Here is a 14,577-nt window from a genome sequence, read left to right as displayed (position 1 = left end):
TATATATATATATATATTTCTGGGATTTTCCACAAATAGGATACAAATTGGTGTTCCATTTTAAAGCATTCATTTCATGTTTTTATTAATATATATATATATATATATATATATATATATATATATATATATATATATATATACTTTTTTTTTTCTTTTTAGTGATACCTATTATTATCTAACAATAAAATTATCAGCTAGATTTAAACATCACATATCTGTAAAAAAATTAAAAAATAAATAAAAATTATATATATATATATATATATATATTGGCCTGTGGACTTGACCTTATAGTCTGTCTCAAAAATTCCAATCATGCAACAATGTTATAATTTTTACAATCTGTTGAATTGATTGATATCATCAGATAAATTAATTCTACATATATAATAATCATGTAAATATGTATATTATCTCATTCAATTTTTTAAATTTTTAATGCATCCGTCAAGCTCAACCATTCCACCCTGTTACCCAAATTACCCAAATAAATATTTTTCTTAAATTTATGGGAAATATAAGATTATTAATAACTCTATTGATAATTTACATTACGACCCAAGCCAAGATAGCTTCAAAGATAAATTGCAACCCTGTTTCCCATTCTTGGGCATTTATATATATATACACACACACACTACCAGTCAAAAGTTTTGAAACACTTACTCATTCTTTATTATACATTTTTTTTTTCTCCACATTTTAGAATAATAGTAAAGTCATCACAACTATGGAATAACATAAATGGAACTATGGGAATTATGTTGTGACTAAACAAAATCCAAAAGAAATCAAAACTTTGTTATATTTTAGCATCTTCAAAGTAGTGCTGCATTGCCTAGAATTTGCAGAAATGTACTCTTGACATTTTCTCAACCAACTTCTTGAGGTATCACCCTGGGATGCATTTTAAACAGTATTGAAGGAGTTCCCATCTATGTTGGGCACTTATTGGCTGCTTTTCTTTATTATTTGGTCCAAGTCATCAATTTCAAAAACTTTTGTATTTTTTTTATTTTGTTTTTGTTTTCAAAAATGTAAGCATACACCTTCAGATCAAAAAAAATTTAAGATCATGAGAAACATTTCAGTCAAGTGTTTCAAAACTTTTGACCGGTAGTGTGTATATATATATAAATATATATATTTATACATCATGATGGCGCCGCAGATGGCCGCCTCTGTGTGGAGCACTCCTATTGTTTTGTTGTTTTTGTTTGTTTGTCTTGTGTTTAGTAATCTTTTTCCAGTCAGTTTTACCAGACGAACTGCTGAACATTCGACAGCTTATCCCAGACAGTCTTTTCCCAGTTTTTGAATATTCAGACGTTTTGCTAGACATTTTAGTTGGAGGTGCGGCTTTGTTGTTCAGGAGACGCAGGTGAGGAAGATGAGCCGGTGCGCTGGTCAAACTCTATCGGCGGGGCTTTCGAACAATGCTGCCGAGCATTCATCTTGCAAATCTCCACTGTCTTACTAACAAAACGGACGAACTACATCTCCACACCTGCACAAACAAGGACTTTTCAAACTCTGCTGCCTTGTGCTTCACAGAAACCTGGCTGAGTGAAGCCATTTCAGAGAGCGCGTTACATCTGCTGGGCTTCCAGCAGTTCAGAGCGGATCGCATCGTGGAGTTAACGGGGAAAACGAGAGGCAGTGGAATATGCATTTACATCAATGAAAGTTGGTGTACAGATGTAACAACATTAAAGAGGATGTGCTGTCCTAATTTGGAAGCACTATTATATTAACTGTATGCCTTTCTACTCACCGCAGGAGTTTTCCTCGTTTATTCTGGTGAGTGTGTATATCGCGCCAAACGCGTGTTTGAATGCGCCGCTGCAACTGGCTGAACAACTGGCTGAACAAATCACAGACACGGAACAACAATAACCGGACTCTTCTTGGGGATTTTAACAAAGCAAATCTCACACGTGAACTGCCCAAATACAAACAGCACATTACATGCCCCACCAGAGACAGGAACATACTGAATCATTGCTACACAACAATAAAGGATGCATATCGCTCTGTCCCTAGAGCAGCTTTGGGACTCTCTGATCACTGTCTGGTTCATCTTCTTCCAACCTACAGGCAGAAATTAAAATCAACCAAGCCAGTAGTAAGGACTGTAAAGAGATGGACCAATGAAGCAGAGCGGGAACTACAAGCCTGCTTCGATTGCACGAATTGGAGTGTTTTTGCGGCTGCAGCCACAGACCTGGACGAGCTCACAGATACTGTTACATCATATATCAGTTTCTGTGAGGATATGTGCATTCCTACTAGGACTTATTTAATGTTTAACAACGACAAACTGTGGTTTACAGCAGACCTCAGGCAGCTTCGTCAGGCCAAAGAGGATGCTTACAGGGGTGGGGATAAAGTCTTGTACAATCAGGTCAGGAACACACTGAACAAGGAAATCAGAGTGGCTAAAAGAAGATACTCTGAGAAACTGAAAAACAAGTTTTCAGCTAACAACCTTGCATCAGTGTGGAGTGGCATGAAACAACTCACAAATTACAGGACTCCTACCCCCAACCCTGTGGTGGACCAACAACTGGCTGACGACCTGAATGTGTTCTAGTGCAGATTTGAAAGGCCCAATCTCACACCCCACACCCACTCTGACCTTCACTTCACACAAACACCAACACCTCCTGCAACCCCCCTCCTCCCCCCTCCTGCTACTCAACCTACACTTAAGATCTGTGAAGATGATGTGAGCCGCGTCTCTCTGAAACATAAGACGAGGAAAGCTTCTGGCCCAGATGGTGTCTCACCAGTGTGTCTTCAATCCTGTGCTAACCATCTGGCCCCCATCTTCACACAGATCTTCAATAGATCAATGGAGCAGTGTGAAGTCCCATGCTGCTTCAAACGCTCAATCATTATACCTGTCCCAAAGAAACTAAAAATCACAGGACTTAACGACTACAGACCTGTCGTCCTGACGTCTGGTGTTGGCCCACCTGAAGAACATCACTGGACCCTTTCTAGATCCTCTTTAATTGGCTTATCGAGCAAACAGGTCTGTGGATGATGCAGTCAACATGGGACTGCATCATATCCTGCAACATCTGGACAGACCAGGGACATATGCAAGGATCCTTTTTGTGGACTTCAGTTCAGCTTTCAACACCATCATCCCAGCTATACTCCAGAATAAATTACACCAACTCTCTGTTCCCATCTCTGTCTGTCAGTGGATTACCAGCTTTCTGATGGACAAGCAGCAGCTTGTGAGACAGGGGAAACTCACTTCCAGCACCTGTACAATCAGCACTGGTGCTCCCCAGGGATGTGTGCTCTCCCCACTATTCTTATCCCTCTACACCAATGACTGCATTGCCAAGGACCCCTCTGTCAAGCTCCTGAAGTTTGCAGACAACACCACTGTCATCGGCCTCATCCGAGATGACGATGAGTCTGCATACAAAAGGGAGGTTGAACAGCTGGCTGTCTGGTGCATTCAAAACAACCTTGAGATCAATACACTCAAAACGGTGGAGATGATTGTGGACTTTAGGAGGAACACCCCACCACTTTGGCAGCAGTGGAGTCATTCTGGTACCTGGGCACTACAATCTCACAGGACCTGAAGTGGGAGACACACATTGACTCCATTGTGAAAAAGGCCCAGCAGAGGTTGAACTTCCTTCACCAGCTGAGGAAGTTCAACATGCCACAGGCGCTGCTGATAGAGTTATACTCAGCGGTCATTGAGTCTGTTCTCTGCACTTCAATAACTGTCTGGTTTGGGTCAGCTACGAAATCAGACATCAGAAGACTACAAATGACAATTAGGACTGATGAGAGGATTATTGGTTGCCCCTGCCCCCCTTTCAAGAATTATACACTTCCAGAATGAGGAAAAATGCTGGAAAATCACTCTGGACCCAACTCACCCTGCCTATTACCTTTTTGAACTGTTGCCTTCTGGCTGACGCTTCAGAGCTCTGAGCACCAGAATGGTCAAGCACAGGAACAGTTTTTTTCCCTCAGGCTATCCATCTCATGAACAGTTAAATTGTCTCATTGAGCAATAACTATGTGCAATACACAGTTTTGTCTTTTTTTATATTTATCCGACACATCCAACCTCTTCTGCCATTTCATTCCTCTTGAAAAAACAAACAAACATTTGCACTGTACATAACAGATTTGTATTTGCACTGTACATAACAGATAACAGATTTGTATTAGATTGCACTACTTATGTGTATGTCTGTATGTATGTATGTGTGTGTCTGTGTGTGTATGTACATATGTATATAACTATTTTTAATTTTTATTAATATCTATGTCTTGCTGCTGTTTTTGTATTGTTTTTGTGTTGTTGTACATTGGAAGCTCCTGTCACCAAGACAAATTCCTTGAATGTGTAAGCATACTTGGCAATAAAGCTGATTCTGATTCTGATGTATATATATATATATATATATATATATATATATATATATATATATATATATATATATATATATATATATACACAGTACTGTGCAAAAGAATTAGGCACTTGTTGCATTATGTTGCATAGTGAGGATTTCTTCAAAAATAATGTACATATTTTTTTTTATTTATCAATTAGTTTCATACAAAGTCCAGTAAACATTAAAAAAGCTAAGTCAATATTTGGTGTGACCACCTTTGCCTTCAAAACAGCACCAATTCTCCTAGGTACACCTGGACACAGTTTTTCTTGGTTGTTGGCTGATAGGATGTTCCAAGCTTCTTGGAGCATTCACCACAGTTCTTCTATCTATTTAGGCTATCTCAATTGCTTCTATCTCTTCATGTAATCCCAGACTGACTCGGTGTTCAGTTGGGGGCTCTGTGGGGGCAATGCCATCTGTTGCAGGGTTCCCTGTTCTTCTATTCTATTATATTCTATTCTATTAGCAAAAGTAATGTTTGGCAGTCTAAGATTTATTTTTCCTATTGACACACTAAAGCTGAAGATATAAATAACCATCTTAAGGGTAACACTTTATAATAAAGCATTATTTTACAGTGCATCCAGAAAGTATTCACAGCGCTTCACTTTTTCCACATTTTGTTATGTTATAGCCTTATCGCCATGATTTGGAAAGGCACACACCTGTCTATATAAGGTCCCACAGTTAACAGTGCATGTCAGAGCACAAACCAAGCCATGAAGTCCAAGGAATTGTCTGTAGACCTCCGAGACAGGATTGTATCAAGGCACAGATCTAGGGAAGGGTACAGAAAAAGTTCTGCTGCATTGAAGGTCCCAATGAGCACAGTAGCCTCCATCATCCGTAAATGGAAGAAGTTTGGAACCACCAGGACTCTTCCTAGAGCTGGCCGCCCGGCCAAACTGAGTGATCGGGGGAGAAGGGCGTTAGTCAGGGAAGTGACCAAGAACCCGATGGTCACTCTGACAGAGCTCCAGCATTTCTCTGTGGAGAGAGGAGAACCTTCCAGAAGAACAACCATCTCTGCAGCACTCCACCAATCAGGCCTGTATGGTAGAGTGGCCAGACGGAAGCCACAACTCAGTAAAAGGCACATGACAGCCCACCTGGAGTTTGCCAAAAGGCACCTGAAGGACTCTCAGATCATGAGAAACAAAATTCTCTGGTCTGATGAAACAAAGATTGAACTCTTTAGTCTGAATGGCAAGCGTCATGTCTGGAGAAAACCAGGCACCGCTCATCACCTGGCCAATACCATCCCTACAGTGAAGCATGGTGGTGGCAGCATCATGCTGTGGGGATGTTTTTCAGCGGCAGGAACTGGGAGACTAGTCAGGATCGAGGGAAAGATGAATGCAGCAATGTACAGAGACATCCTTGATGAAAACCTGCTTCAGAGCGCTCTGGACCTCAGACTGGGGCGAAGGTTCATCTTCCAACAGGACAACGACCCTAAGCACACAGCCAAGATAACAAAGGAGTGGCTACGGGACAACTCTGTGAATGTCCTTGAGTGGCCCAGCCAGAGCCCAGACTTGAACCCGATTGAACATCTCTGGAGAGATCTGAAAATGGCTGTGCACCGACGCTCCCCATCCAACCTGATGGAGCTTGAGAGGTCCTGCAAAGAAGAATGGGAGAAACTGCCCAAAAATAGGTGTGCCAAGCTTGTAGCATCATATTCAAAAAGACTTGAGGCTGTAATTGGTGCCAACATGTGCTTCAACAAAGTATTGAGCAAAGGCTGTGAATACTTATGTACGTGATTTTTTTTTCGCTTTTTATTTTTTATACATTTGCAAAAATTTCAAACAAACTTCTTTCATGTTGTCATTATGGGATATTGTTTGTAGAATTTTGAGGAAAATAATGAATTTAATCCATTTTGGAATAAGGCTGTAACATAACAAAATGTGGAAAAAGTGAAGCGCTGTGAATACTTTCCGGATGCACTGTATAGTCAATTGATAATTTATAAATGATTGTTCCTACATTAATAAGCTACATATAAATAGTTTGTTATTTGTTTATATTTAGCGAATTATTTATTATTGTTTAATAAGTTCATTTATAGGCAGTTTGATGATGTTTTTTAACATGAACAAGGCATGAATTCATAGTAAATAAAGAAATTATGTATGTAATTAATTGAATTTACATTTAAACGTAATTAATGTATTTGTTACTGTTTTAGTAACACTTACCATTAAAACAATTATTACATAATATATAGGTCATAATAAAGCATTGACTAATTGCTAACTAAGCATTTTGCATGACCTAATCTAAAGTGAACACTATATGCCTAATTAAACATTTATTAATGATCCACTACTCTGAAAATTTGGCCGTAAAATAACCATCTCCACAGCATCTCAATCACAAAGGCTCAAAACAGACACAAAACAAAAAAACAGACACAACACAAAAGTACAGGAATAAAAGTGAGAGAGGAAAATCCAGTTTATTAAAAGAGATCCTCTAATTGCTCAAATGCCACTTTAGCATTAAAGCTTTAAGCTTTATGAGCAGACTTGTTCTCATTATTGGCAATTAAAATGACTGTTTAATTCAGTTTCACCGTTGAACCTACTATAAATATTTAATTAAATTGAATCCGATTCCAGAAGGAAAGTCCAAAAATCCCGCTACGGTCTGTGCGCGTGCTCTGGAAACAGCCAGCACGTCACCACGTTTACATGACAGCGATGAAATGGCAAAAAAAATAAAAAAACATGTAACATTATATTATTGAATTTAAATTATATTTTGCCAATTCAGTGCCTATTAAACTCCATTAGTGAAAAGTGCTGAAGTGTACAAGCGACGTTGTAATGCCGTACATGTTACCTTTCCCGGCTCTGAGCCGAGAAATTGCAGGGGTGGATTTGTATCTCAGGTACCAATCAATGTAGTAAAAAGATACAAGCACAGTATTTAATGTACAAATGTCTGCAGTATGACAAAACGTCCTAAGATTTGAATGATTATTATTATTAAAATTAAAGTAATTTTTTACTATGCAGTATTAATATATTTTTTGTCATAATTTCTTCCATTTCACACATCCATTTAAACCAAACTTTTTATTTTGATGGATCACTGTGTTAGTTTTTGTGTCTGTTTGACAGAAGTTTCACACTTCTGAATAAGCAGTTCGCTACTTGGTCGTTTGATTGTTACACCGTAAGAGGCTGCAATTTCATTAAATGAACAGTCTGGAATGTGCTGCGCGCTTCACATTAAATGAGCATTTCACATTCTGTCATCTAATACATAGATTACCGAAGTCATAATGTGGTGTTTTTAGCAGGTCAGTGCCTTCACACATCACTTTGAAGCGTGCAACACAAGAGAACTGGATATTTCTTAAATGAAATCACAGGCTGCTGTGGTTTAATAATCAGACTAGGACACATGTCAACACATTTACAAGATCAGCGGAAGATTTAGTGACAACTGAAACTCTCACACTGGCCCCGGGCCAAATGGCCATGCTTACTGTTGAACCATGTTAATAAATGTTAAATTAGGCATATATAGTTTTCACTTTAGATTAAGTCACGCAAAATGCTTAGCTAGCCATTAGTAAGTGCTTTATTACGACCTTTATTAAGCATTAATTGATTTAATAGTAAGTGTATCATAAACATTAATATACACATTTATTAAGCAGAAATTTGTATCCTATTCATTACATATTTCATATCTTTATTAACTATGAATTTATGCTTTCTTAATGTTCTCATAAACACTTCTTTACCACTGGTTTGCATCAACTAAAATACATCAGTTAGGTATGATTAACAAACTGTTTACTAAGGATAAAAAACATTATCAAACTGCCTATATATGAACTTATTAAACAATAATAAATCATTTGCTAAAGTGAATAGAAACAAATAACATACTATTTATATATAGCATATTAATGTATTAATAATGTAGGAACAATAATTTATTTTTGATCAATTACAAATACTTTATACCGTGTAGTTTTTTTTAAAAGTTTTACCCTTAAGACATATGTTTTTTAAAACATCTTATGTGCCTAAGACTTTTGCACAGTATATACAGTGCATTCAGAAAGTATTCAGACCCCCTCATTTTTTTCACATTTTGTTACGTTGCAGCCTTATACTAAAATGCTTTAAATTATTTTTTTTCACATCAATCTACACCTCATACCCCAGAGTGACAAAGCAAAAAACATATTTTTGATAACTTTGCAAATTTATTAAAAAGAAAAGAAAAAAACTGTTAAAAATTTAGCTCAGGTGCATCCCATTTCTCTGGATCATCTTTGATATATTCCTACACTTTCATTGGAGTCCACCTGTGGCAAATTCAATCGATTGGACATGATTTGGAAAGGCACACACCTGTCTATATAAGGTCTCACAGCTGAAAATGCATATCAGAGCAAAAACCAAGCCATGAGGTCAAAGGAACTGCCTGCAGAGCTCAGAGACAGGATTGTGTCAAGGCACAGATTTGGGGAAGACTACAAAAACATTTCGGCTGAATTGAAGGTTCCCAAGAGCACAGTGGCCTCCTTAATTCTTAAATGGAGTAAGTTTGAAACAATCAGGACTCTTCCTAGAGCTAGCTGCCAAACTGAACAATCGGGGGAGAAGGGCCTTAGTAAGAGAGGTGACAAAGAACCCGATGGTCACTCTGGTTGAGATCCAGAGATCATGTGTGGAGATTAGAGAAACTTGCAGAAGGACAACCATCACTGCAACACTCCACCAATCTGGGCTTTAGGGCAGAGTGGCAGACGGAAGTCTCTCCTCAGAGCAAGACACATAAAAAAGCACCTAAAGGCTCTCAGACTTTGAGAAACAAGACTCTCTGGCCTGATGAAATGAAGATTGAACTGTTTGGCGTCAATTCCAAGTGTTATGTCTGGAGGAAACCAGGCACCGCTCATCACCTGTGCAATACCATCCCAACAAAGAAGCATGGTGGTGGTAGCATAATGCTGTGGGGGTGTTTTTCAGCGGCAGGGACTGGGGGACTGGTCAGGATTGAAGGAAAGCTGAACACAGCAAAATAAAGAGATTTCCTTAATAAAAACCTGGTACAGAGTTCTCAGGACTTCAGACTGGGCCGAAGGCTCACCTTCCAACAGGACAATGACCCTAAGCACATGTAACAATGCTGGCAACAGGCAGACGAAGAGACGATGATGTGTGATGAACCCAGTTTTATTTCCAAACGTGAAATCCAAAAACCTTAACTATAAACGTGAAAAAATACAAAACATGGACTTGACTATAACTTGACTTGGCATAAACATGACTTGACTTGACTTGACTTGAATACCTGACAATGGACAATGGCAAACACGAGGCTTAAATACATGGACAAGGGTAACAAGACAAACAAGTTATCCAATGACAAGACAGAACTGATAACAAGGTAACTAGACAATAAACCAATGAAAATAAGACGCATGAACATGGAGGGAAACATGAAATCACATGACCAGGGGACCACATGACAAGATCACATGACAGGAACAAACATGGCATGGAACAAAACACATACAACCCTGACAGCACACAGTCAAGACAACGCAAGAGTGTCTTAGGGACAACTCTGTGAATGTCCTTGAGTGGCCCAACGAGAGCCTGGACTTGAACCCAATCGAACATCTCTGGAGAGACCTGAAAATGGCTGTCCACCTACGGTCCCCATCCAACCTGACAGAGCTTGAGACGATCTGAAGAGAAGAATGTCAGAAAACCCCCAAATCCAGGTGTGCAAAGCTTGTCGCTTCATACCCAAAAAGACTTGAGGCTGTAATCGCTGCCAAAGGTGTTTCAACTAAGAACTGAGTTAAGGCTCTGAATACTTATGTCAATTTCAGTTTTTTCTTTTTAATAAATCTGCAAAGTTATCAAAAATTTGTTTTTTTCTTTGTCATTGTGAGGTACAGTGTGTAGATTGATGTGAGAGTTTTATGCCTTCTGGTGTTCTAAAAACTCAAATTCTACTGTTATGTGTTTTATTCCTCTAGGTCCTGGCGAATATTATCATTTTCATATGTGGGAACCTGGCGGGAGCATACCATAAGCACCTGATGGAGCTGGCACTAAAGCAGACATATCAAGACACCTGCAATTGTATCAAATCACCCATCAAACTGGAGTTTGAAAAGCGTCAACAGGTTCAGTATCATCCTCCCATTACTTTATCTCAGTTCTGATGTTTTATTCCGTCAACTCGTCTGTGGCTGGTGTTGAAAGACCAGGAGGCCAGAAGAAAAGTCTCAAGTATGAGATCCTATGTTTCATTTGGCAAACCACTAAATGCTGATGGAGACTGAACAGTGGGAAATTCAGGAGTGAATTGGGCCCGGTACCAGAATACTAAAAGCTTTTTTTCTTATATGTCAGGTTGCTGAGAGAATGACAGAGAATTTTTGATACAGATAATTTGGTTTCTTCTAGTGGCCATGTTAATTTCAGATATCTATCTAGTAACAAAGCCTTTTAAGTAGGGATGTTAATTGATTAAAGTGTTTATTAGTTTCACCAGTGAACCTGCTATAAATAGTTAATTAAATTTAATCCGATTCCAGACGGAAAGTCCAAAAATCCCACTACGGTCTGTGTAAATATTTATAGTAGGTTCACTGGTGAAATTGATTATTGGTTTACTCATGCTCCATGCTGCTTAGATGTTTTGTTTATAATTGTGCTTCTCCACAAACAACTCCTTACAACTCAAAATGGTAGAGATATATTTTAATAGAAAAATAAAAAAAATAAATAAAAAATAAAAAAAAACTTCCTCTAGGAGAAAAAAACAACTTGTCATTGGCTTATGACATTCTTTATCCTATTATTATTATTTTATACTATAATATCTATACATATTATACAATTCTTCTTATTATACCTTATACCTATTGTACCATTTTTATTTATTATCATATTATTCTTATTAATGCTGAAGTGTGTAACTTCTGCGCCATTAGCACCACCGAATATAACTGCAAAATTAAGCATTGTTTTTAAACAGTACTATAGATATCTGTAATTGCGTTTTGGCAGATAGTAAAAAAATAGCGTTTCCACTGGTAATTCTATTCCTGATATCATGAATTAGCATTTTAATTAGTGGAAATTGAATTGTTGATATCTATAATTCATATCCCGCACGTGATTAAATGTTGAAAGGGCTTGCAACCATACAGTGACTTGATGTCCTTCAGCGACTAAATCAATGTCATTGTGATTGGGTCATTTTAGTCATAGATTATAATTTGTTGCCTAGACACACTCCCATAACTATGTCCATATGTTTGACATTCAGCACTGCATGTGTATACTTTGAGATATTGCATACCTCTAAGTTATTCTCTTTTCGGACCACTTGCTACTGAGTGGAAACCAGGACGCTGGTGTAATGTTCAGTTTCCAGTTCAGGCTGGAGCACACAGGCAGATGGTGTGACTGAAGCCCACTGCTGTGTCTGTGAGATCTGGGGACTGCTGCTGGCATGTTGGCTGTCGTCCATCAAACTGTGTGCTCTGTGAGAGGTCAAATACTGCCTCACTCCCCTTCTCTGGATTAAACTCTTAAGAACATCCTGTCTGGCTGCTGGTGATGAATTGTTGTCTCTGTTTGAGCGTTGCGCAGTTCTCAGCTGTTGTTGTTATTGTAGCCGTAGATCCTAGATTCATTTTGTGCCACATTAATTAGTGAAAAAGGTTAATGTTGGTGCATTTGTCATTGGGTAAATTAATGTAAATAGCTTTTATGTTCAAGGTAATAAAATTATCAAGATTTAAAAATGATTTTATTAGTTCATTATGGCTGATTAGGGGAAATATACCAGACCTATTGGGCATTTAACCTTCTCCTGAAATTAGCGCAGAGACAAGCGATCACGAGCCATCATAATGACCTTCCAGAGCTTTCCTGTTAAATCTGATTAAAGTCATTCACACTTTCTGCCTTGTAATATATAAAATCTGAAGATTAGATGTGGTTATCTTAGTTTTACCTTTTCAGGAAAGTCCACTGTATCCCAGTTATAGTACTCCCAGATGCACTAGAATATCACATTACAGGTTGCCTTTGACTCATGGATTTCAATTAAACTCTCAAAGCCTAGGTGTGAAAAATCTGAGCAAAGGCATAATTTGCTTGAAGAGCTTCACAGTAAGGTGACATTAATATTGCAGAACTAATGTGCAGCAGGAATTTTCTCTGCCACTTGATTTGCTTGTGTTTAATATTCATTTTTAATGGTGTATTATAAAAGGTACACTAGAGCTTCTCATCTATTATAGATACTATTGTATGTAGCAGAAAATCACTAAAGCTCTCTTCTAAAGCATTGTTTGCTGCCTACTGCCTACATATGCACCTGCATTCTAAGTGAAGAATTTGGAAGGCTCAACATAGGCAGCAATGGTGAAATTGTAAGAAATTGTACGAGGTGGCTCGTACAAAAATGTTAAGCTAAATCTAAACCTAACCAAAAAGTGTTACTTTAAAAACCTTACCCAAAAATCAGGGTTTGGAACAAGGCAAGGGAAGCGTATTGCAGGTTATTGACATTCAGTAGTAATTTGTATTGCATAAATACAGTATGTATGAAATGAGTAACCAAATTTGTTCACAGTTGTTTCCTTTCTTAAAATAAAGTGTTGGATAGGAGCAGGGACAGATTAACCACCAGACCAATTGGGCCATTGCCCAGGGGCCTCAAATCCCAAAGGGCCCGAGTTCTAAATCAATTATTTATTTATTTATTTTGCTATATCTATTATAAATACACATTAATGTCAGCCTAAAGTGAAATACCATTTGTTCGGCCGAATGCGTGCTGGACAACAGCAGCGCAAGCACAGGCACTCTAGTGCGCGCTCAGGGAATCTGCGTCTCACAGGTGCAGCGCGTTTATTTAAAGGACTACAGAGAACAGCGTCTGATTTACAAAATGCTCCCAAACACAAAGATAAGGTTCAGTTTTCCCTGGCAGTGTACAAATATGATGGTTTAAATTCATATAAGCTACATAATTCCTGCAACAGTACGATGACTTGATTAAGTCCTGCATGGATTTAATGTTTAATGATAAAGCAAAAGATGCCTTAATACCCTAAATATGTGCATGGTAACCGTTTGTAATATTTGGTTAACTGCAAGAGTTCACGAGCGGTTATTCTGTTATTTGTCGGGACTCGGGAATAAAGAATGTTTAATGTCATGGATGCATCAGACAGAATCTCAGATTAGCAGGGAATAAAGTGAGCACAGCGAGCTTTGAGCCTAAATAGCACAATACATAGATCTTCAAATGATAAAATCATATTAAAGTCGAACAAAAATGATCTCTGTCACTGCCTGCAACATAGTAGGCCTATTCTTAATAAATAGAAAATGTGTAATTCTGTCACTTTCCATGAGGCAACAAACTTTATAGGACTTCTTCGGGATGCTTTGATTTTTAAATGATTCAGAATTTAACTTGTGTAATTATTGTCTGTACAGCAGAGCAAAAGGGTAAAAACATTGGTTCTCGGTTTATGAAGCGCTGAAACTTTGCCAGGTGAAAAACAATCTGAAATCATGTGTAAAAGTCACATTAAGTCCTCTTTGCAAACTGAACTTCATCAGAATGTCGATTTGTGACACCTGAGCTGAAAAAGCTTGATGCAGCGCATCAAGAACAGAACCAGTGTTGGGCAAGTTACTCTAAAAAAGTAATTAATTACTAACTACTAATTACATCTTCTACAGTGTAATTAGATTACTATACTTTTTCTGTCTGAAAAGTAATTGCATTACTTATTACTGATTACTTTCGAAAACCCTTATCAACATCGATCAGATGAAAAATACAAGGATAGACATGAAATTGTTCTTTTAATTCTTTAAAATAAATCATATAAAATCAAATAAATTATTCATGAACTGGGAAAAGAATTATGGGGGCTGCATTAAATTAGAAAACATAAATTTTTAACATTAGATGTTACATTTTGATTTTTAAATTCACTATTGTTTTATATAGAATTGTTCTATATTCTATACAGTATTTAACACAATTACATCAGAAGTAATTGTAATTAAATTACTGAAAATTAAGAGTAATCTCTTAC

The 14,577-nt window shown here is 37.7% G+C and overlaps 1 protein-coding gene across 1 annotated transcript in view; it reads left to right on the top strand.

Annotated features, from left to right (window-relative positions):
* LOC127453613 (adenylate cyclase type 2-like) overlaps positions 1-14,577 on the top strand; it is a 221,925-nt gene that overhangs the window by 161,605 nt on the left and 45,743 nt on the right. Inside the window, exon 4 of the mRNA XM_051720118.1 lies at positions 10,477-10,626. Coding sequence (XP_051576078.1) covers positions 10,477-10,626 — 150 coding nt within the window. The remainder of the gene's footprint in view (positions 1-10,476; positions 10,627-14,577) is intronic.

The sequence above is a fragment of the Myxocyprinus asiaticus genome, chromosome 16 (assembly GCF_019703515.2).
Source record: "Myxocyprinus asiaticus isolate MX2 ecotype Aquarium Trade chromosome 16, UBuf_Myxa_2, whole genome shotgun sequence".
Taxonomy (NCBI): domain Eukaryota; kingdom Metazoa; phylum Chordata; class Actinopteri; order Cypriniformes; family Catostomidae; genus Myxocyprinus; species Myxocyprinus asiaticus.
The sequence above is the reverse complement of the archived record's forward strand: the minus strand, read 5'-3'. Positions and strand labels throughout refer to the sequence as shown.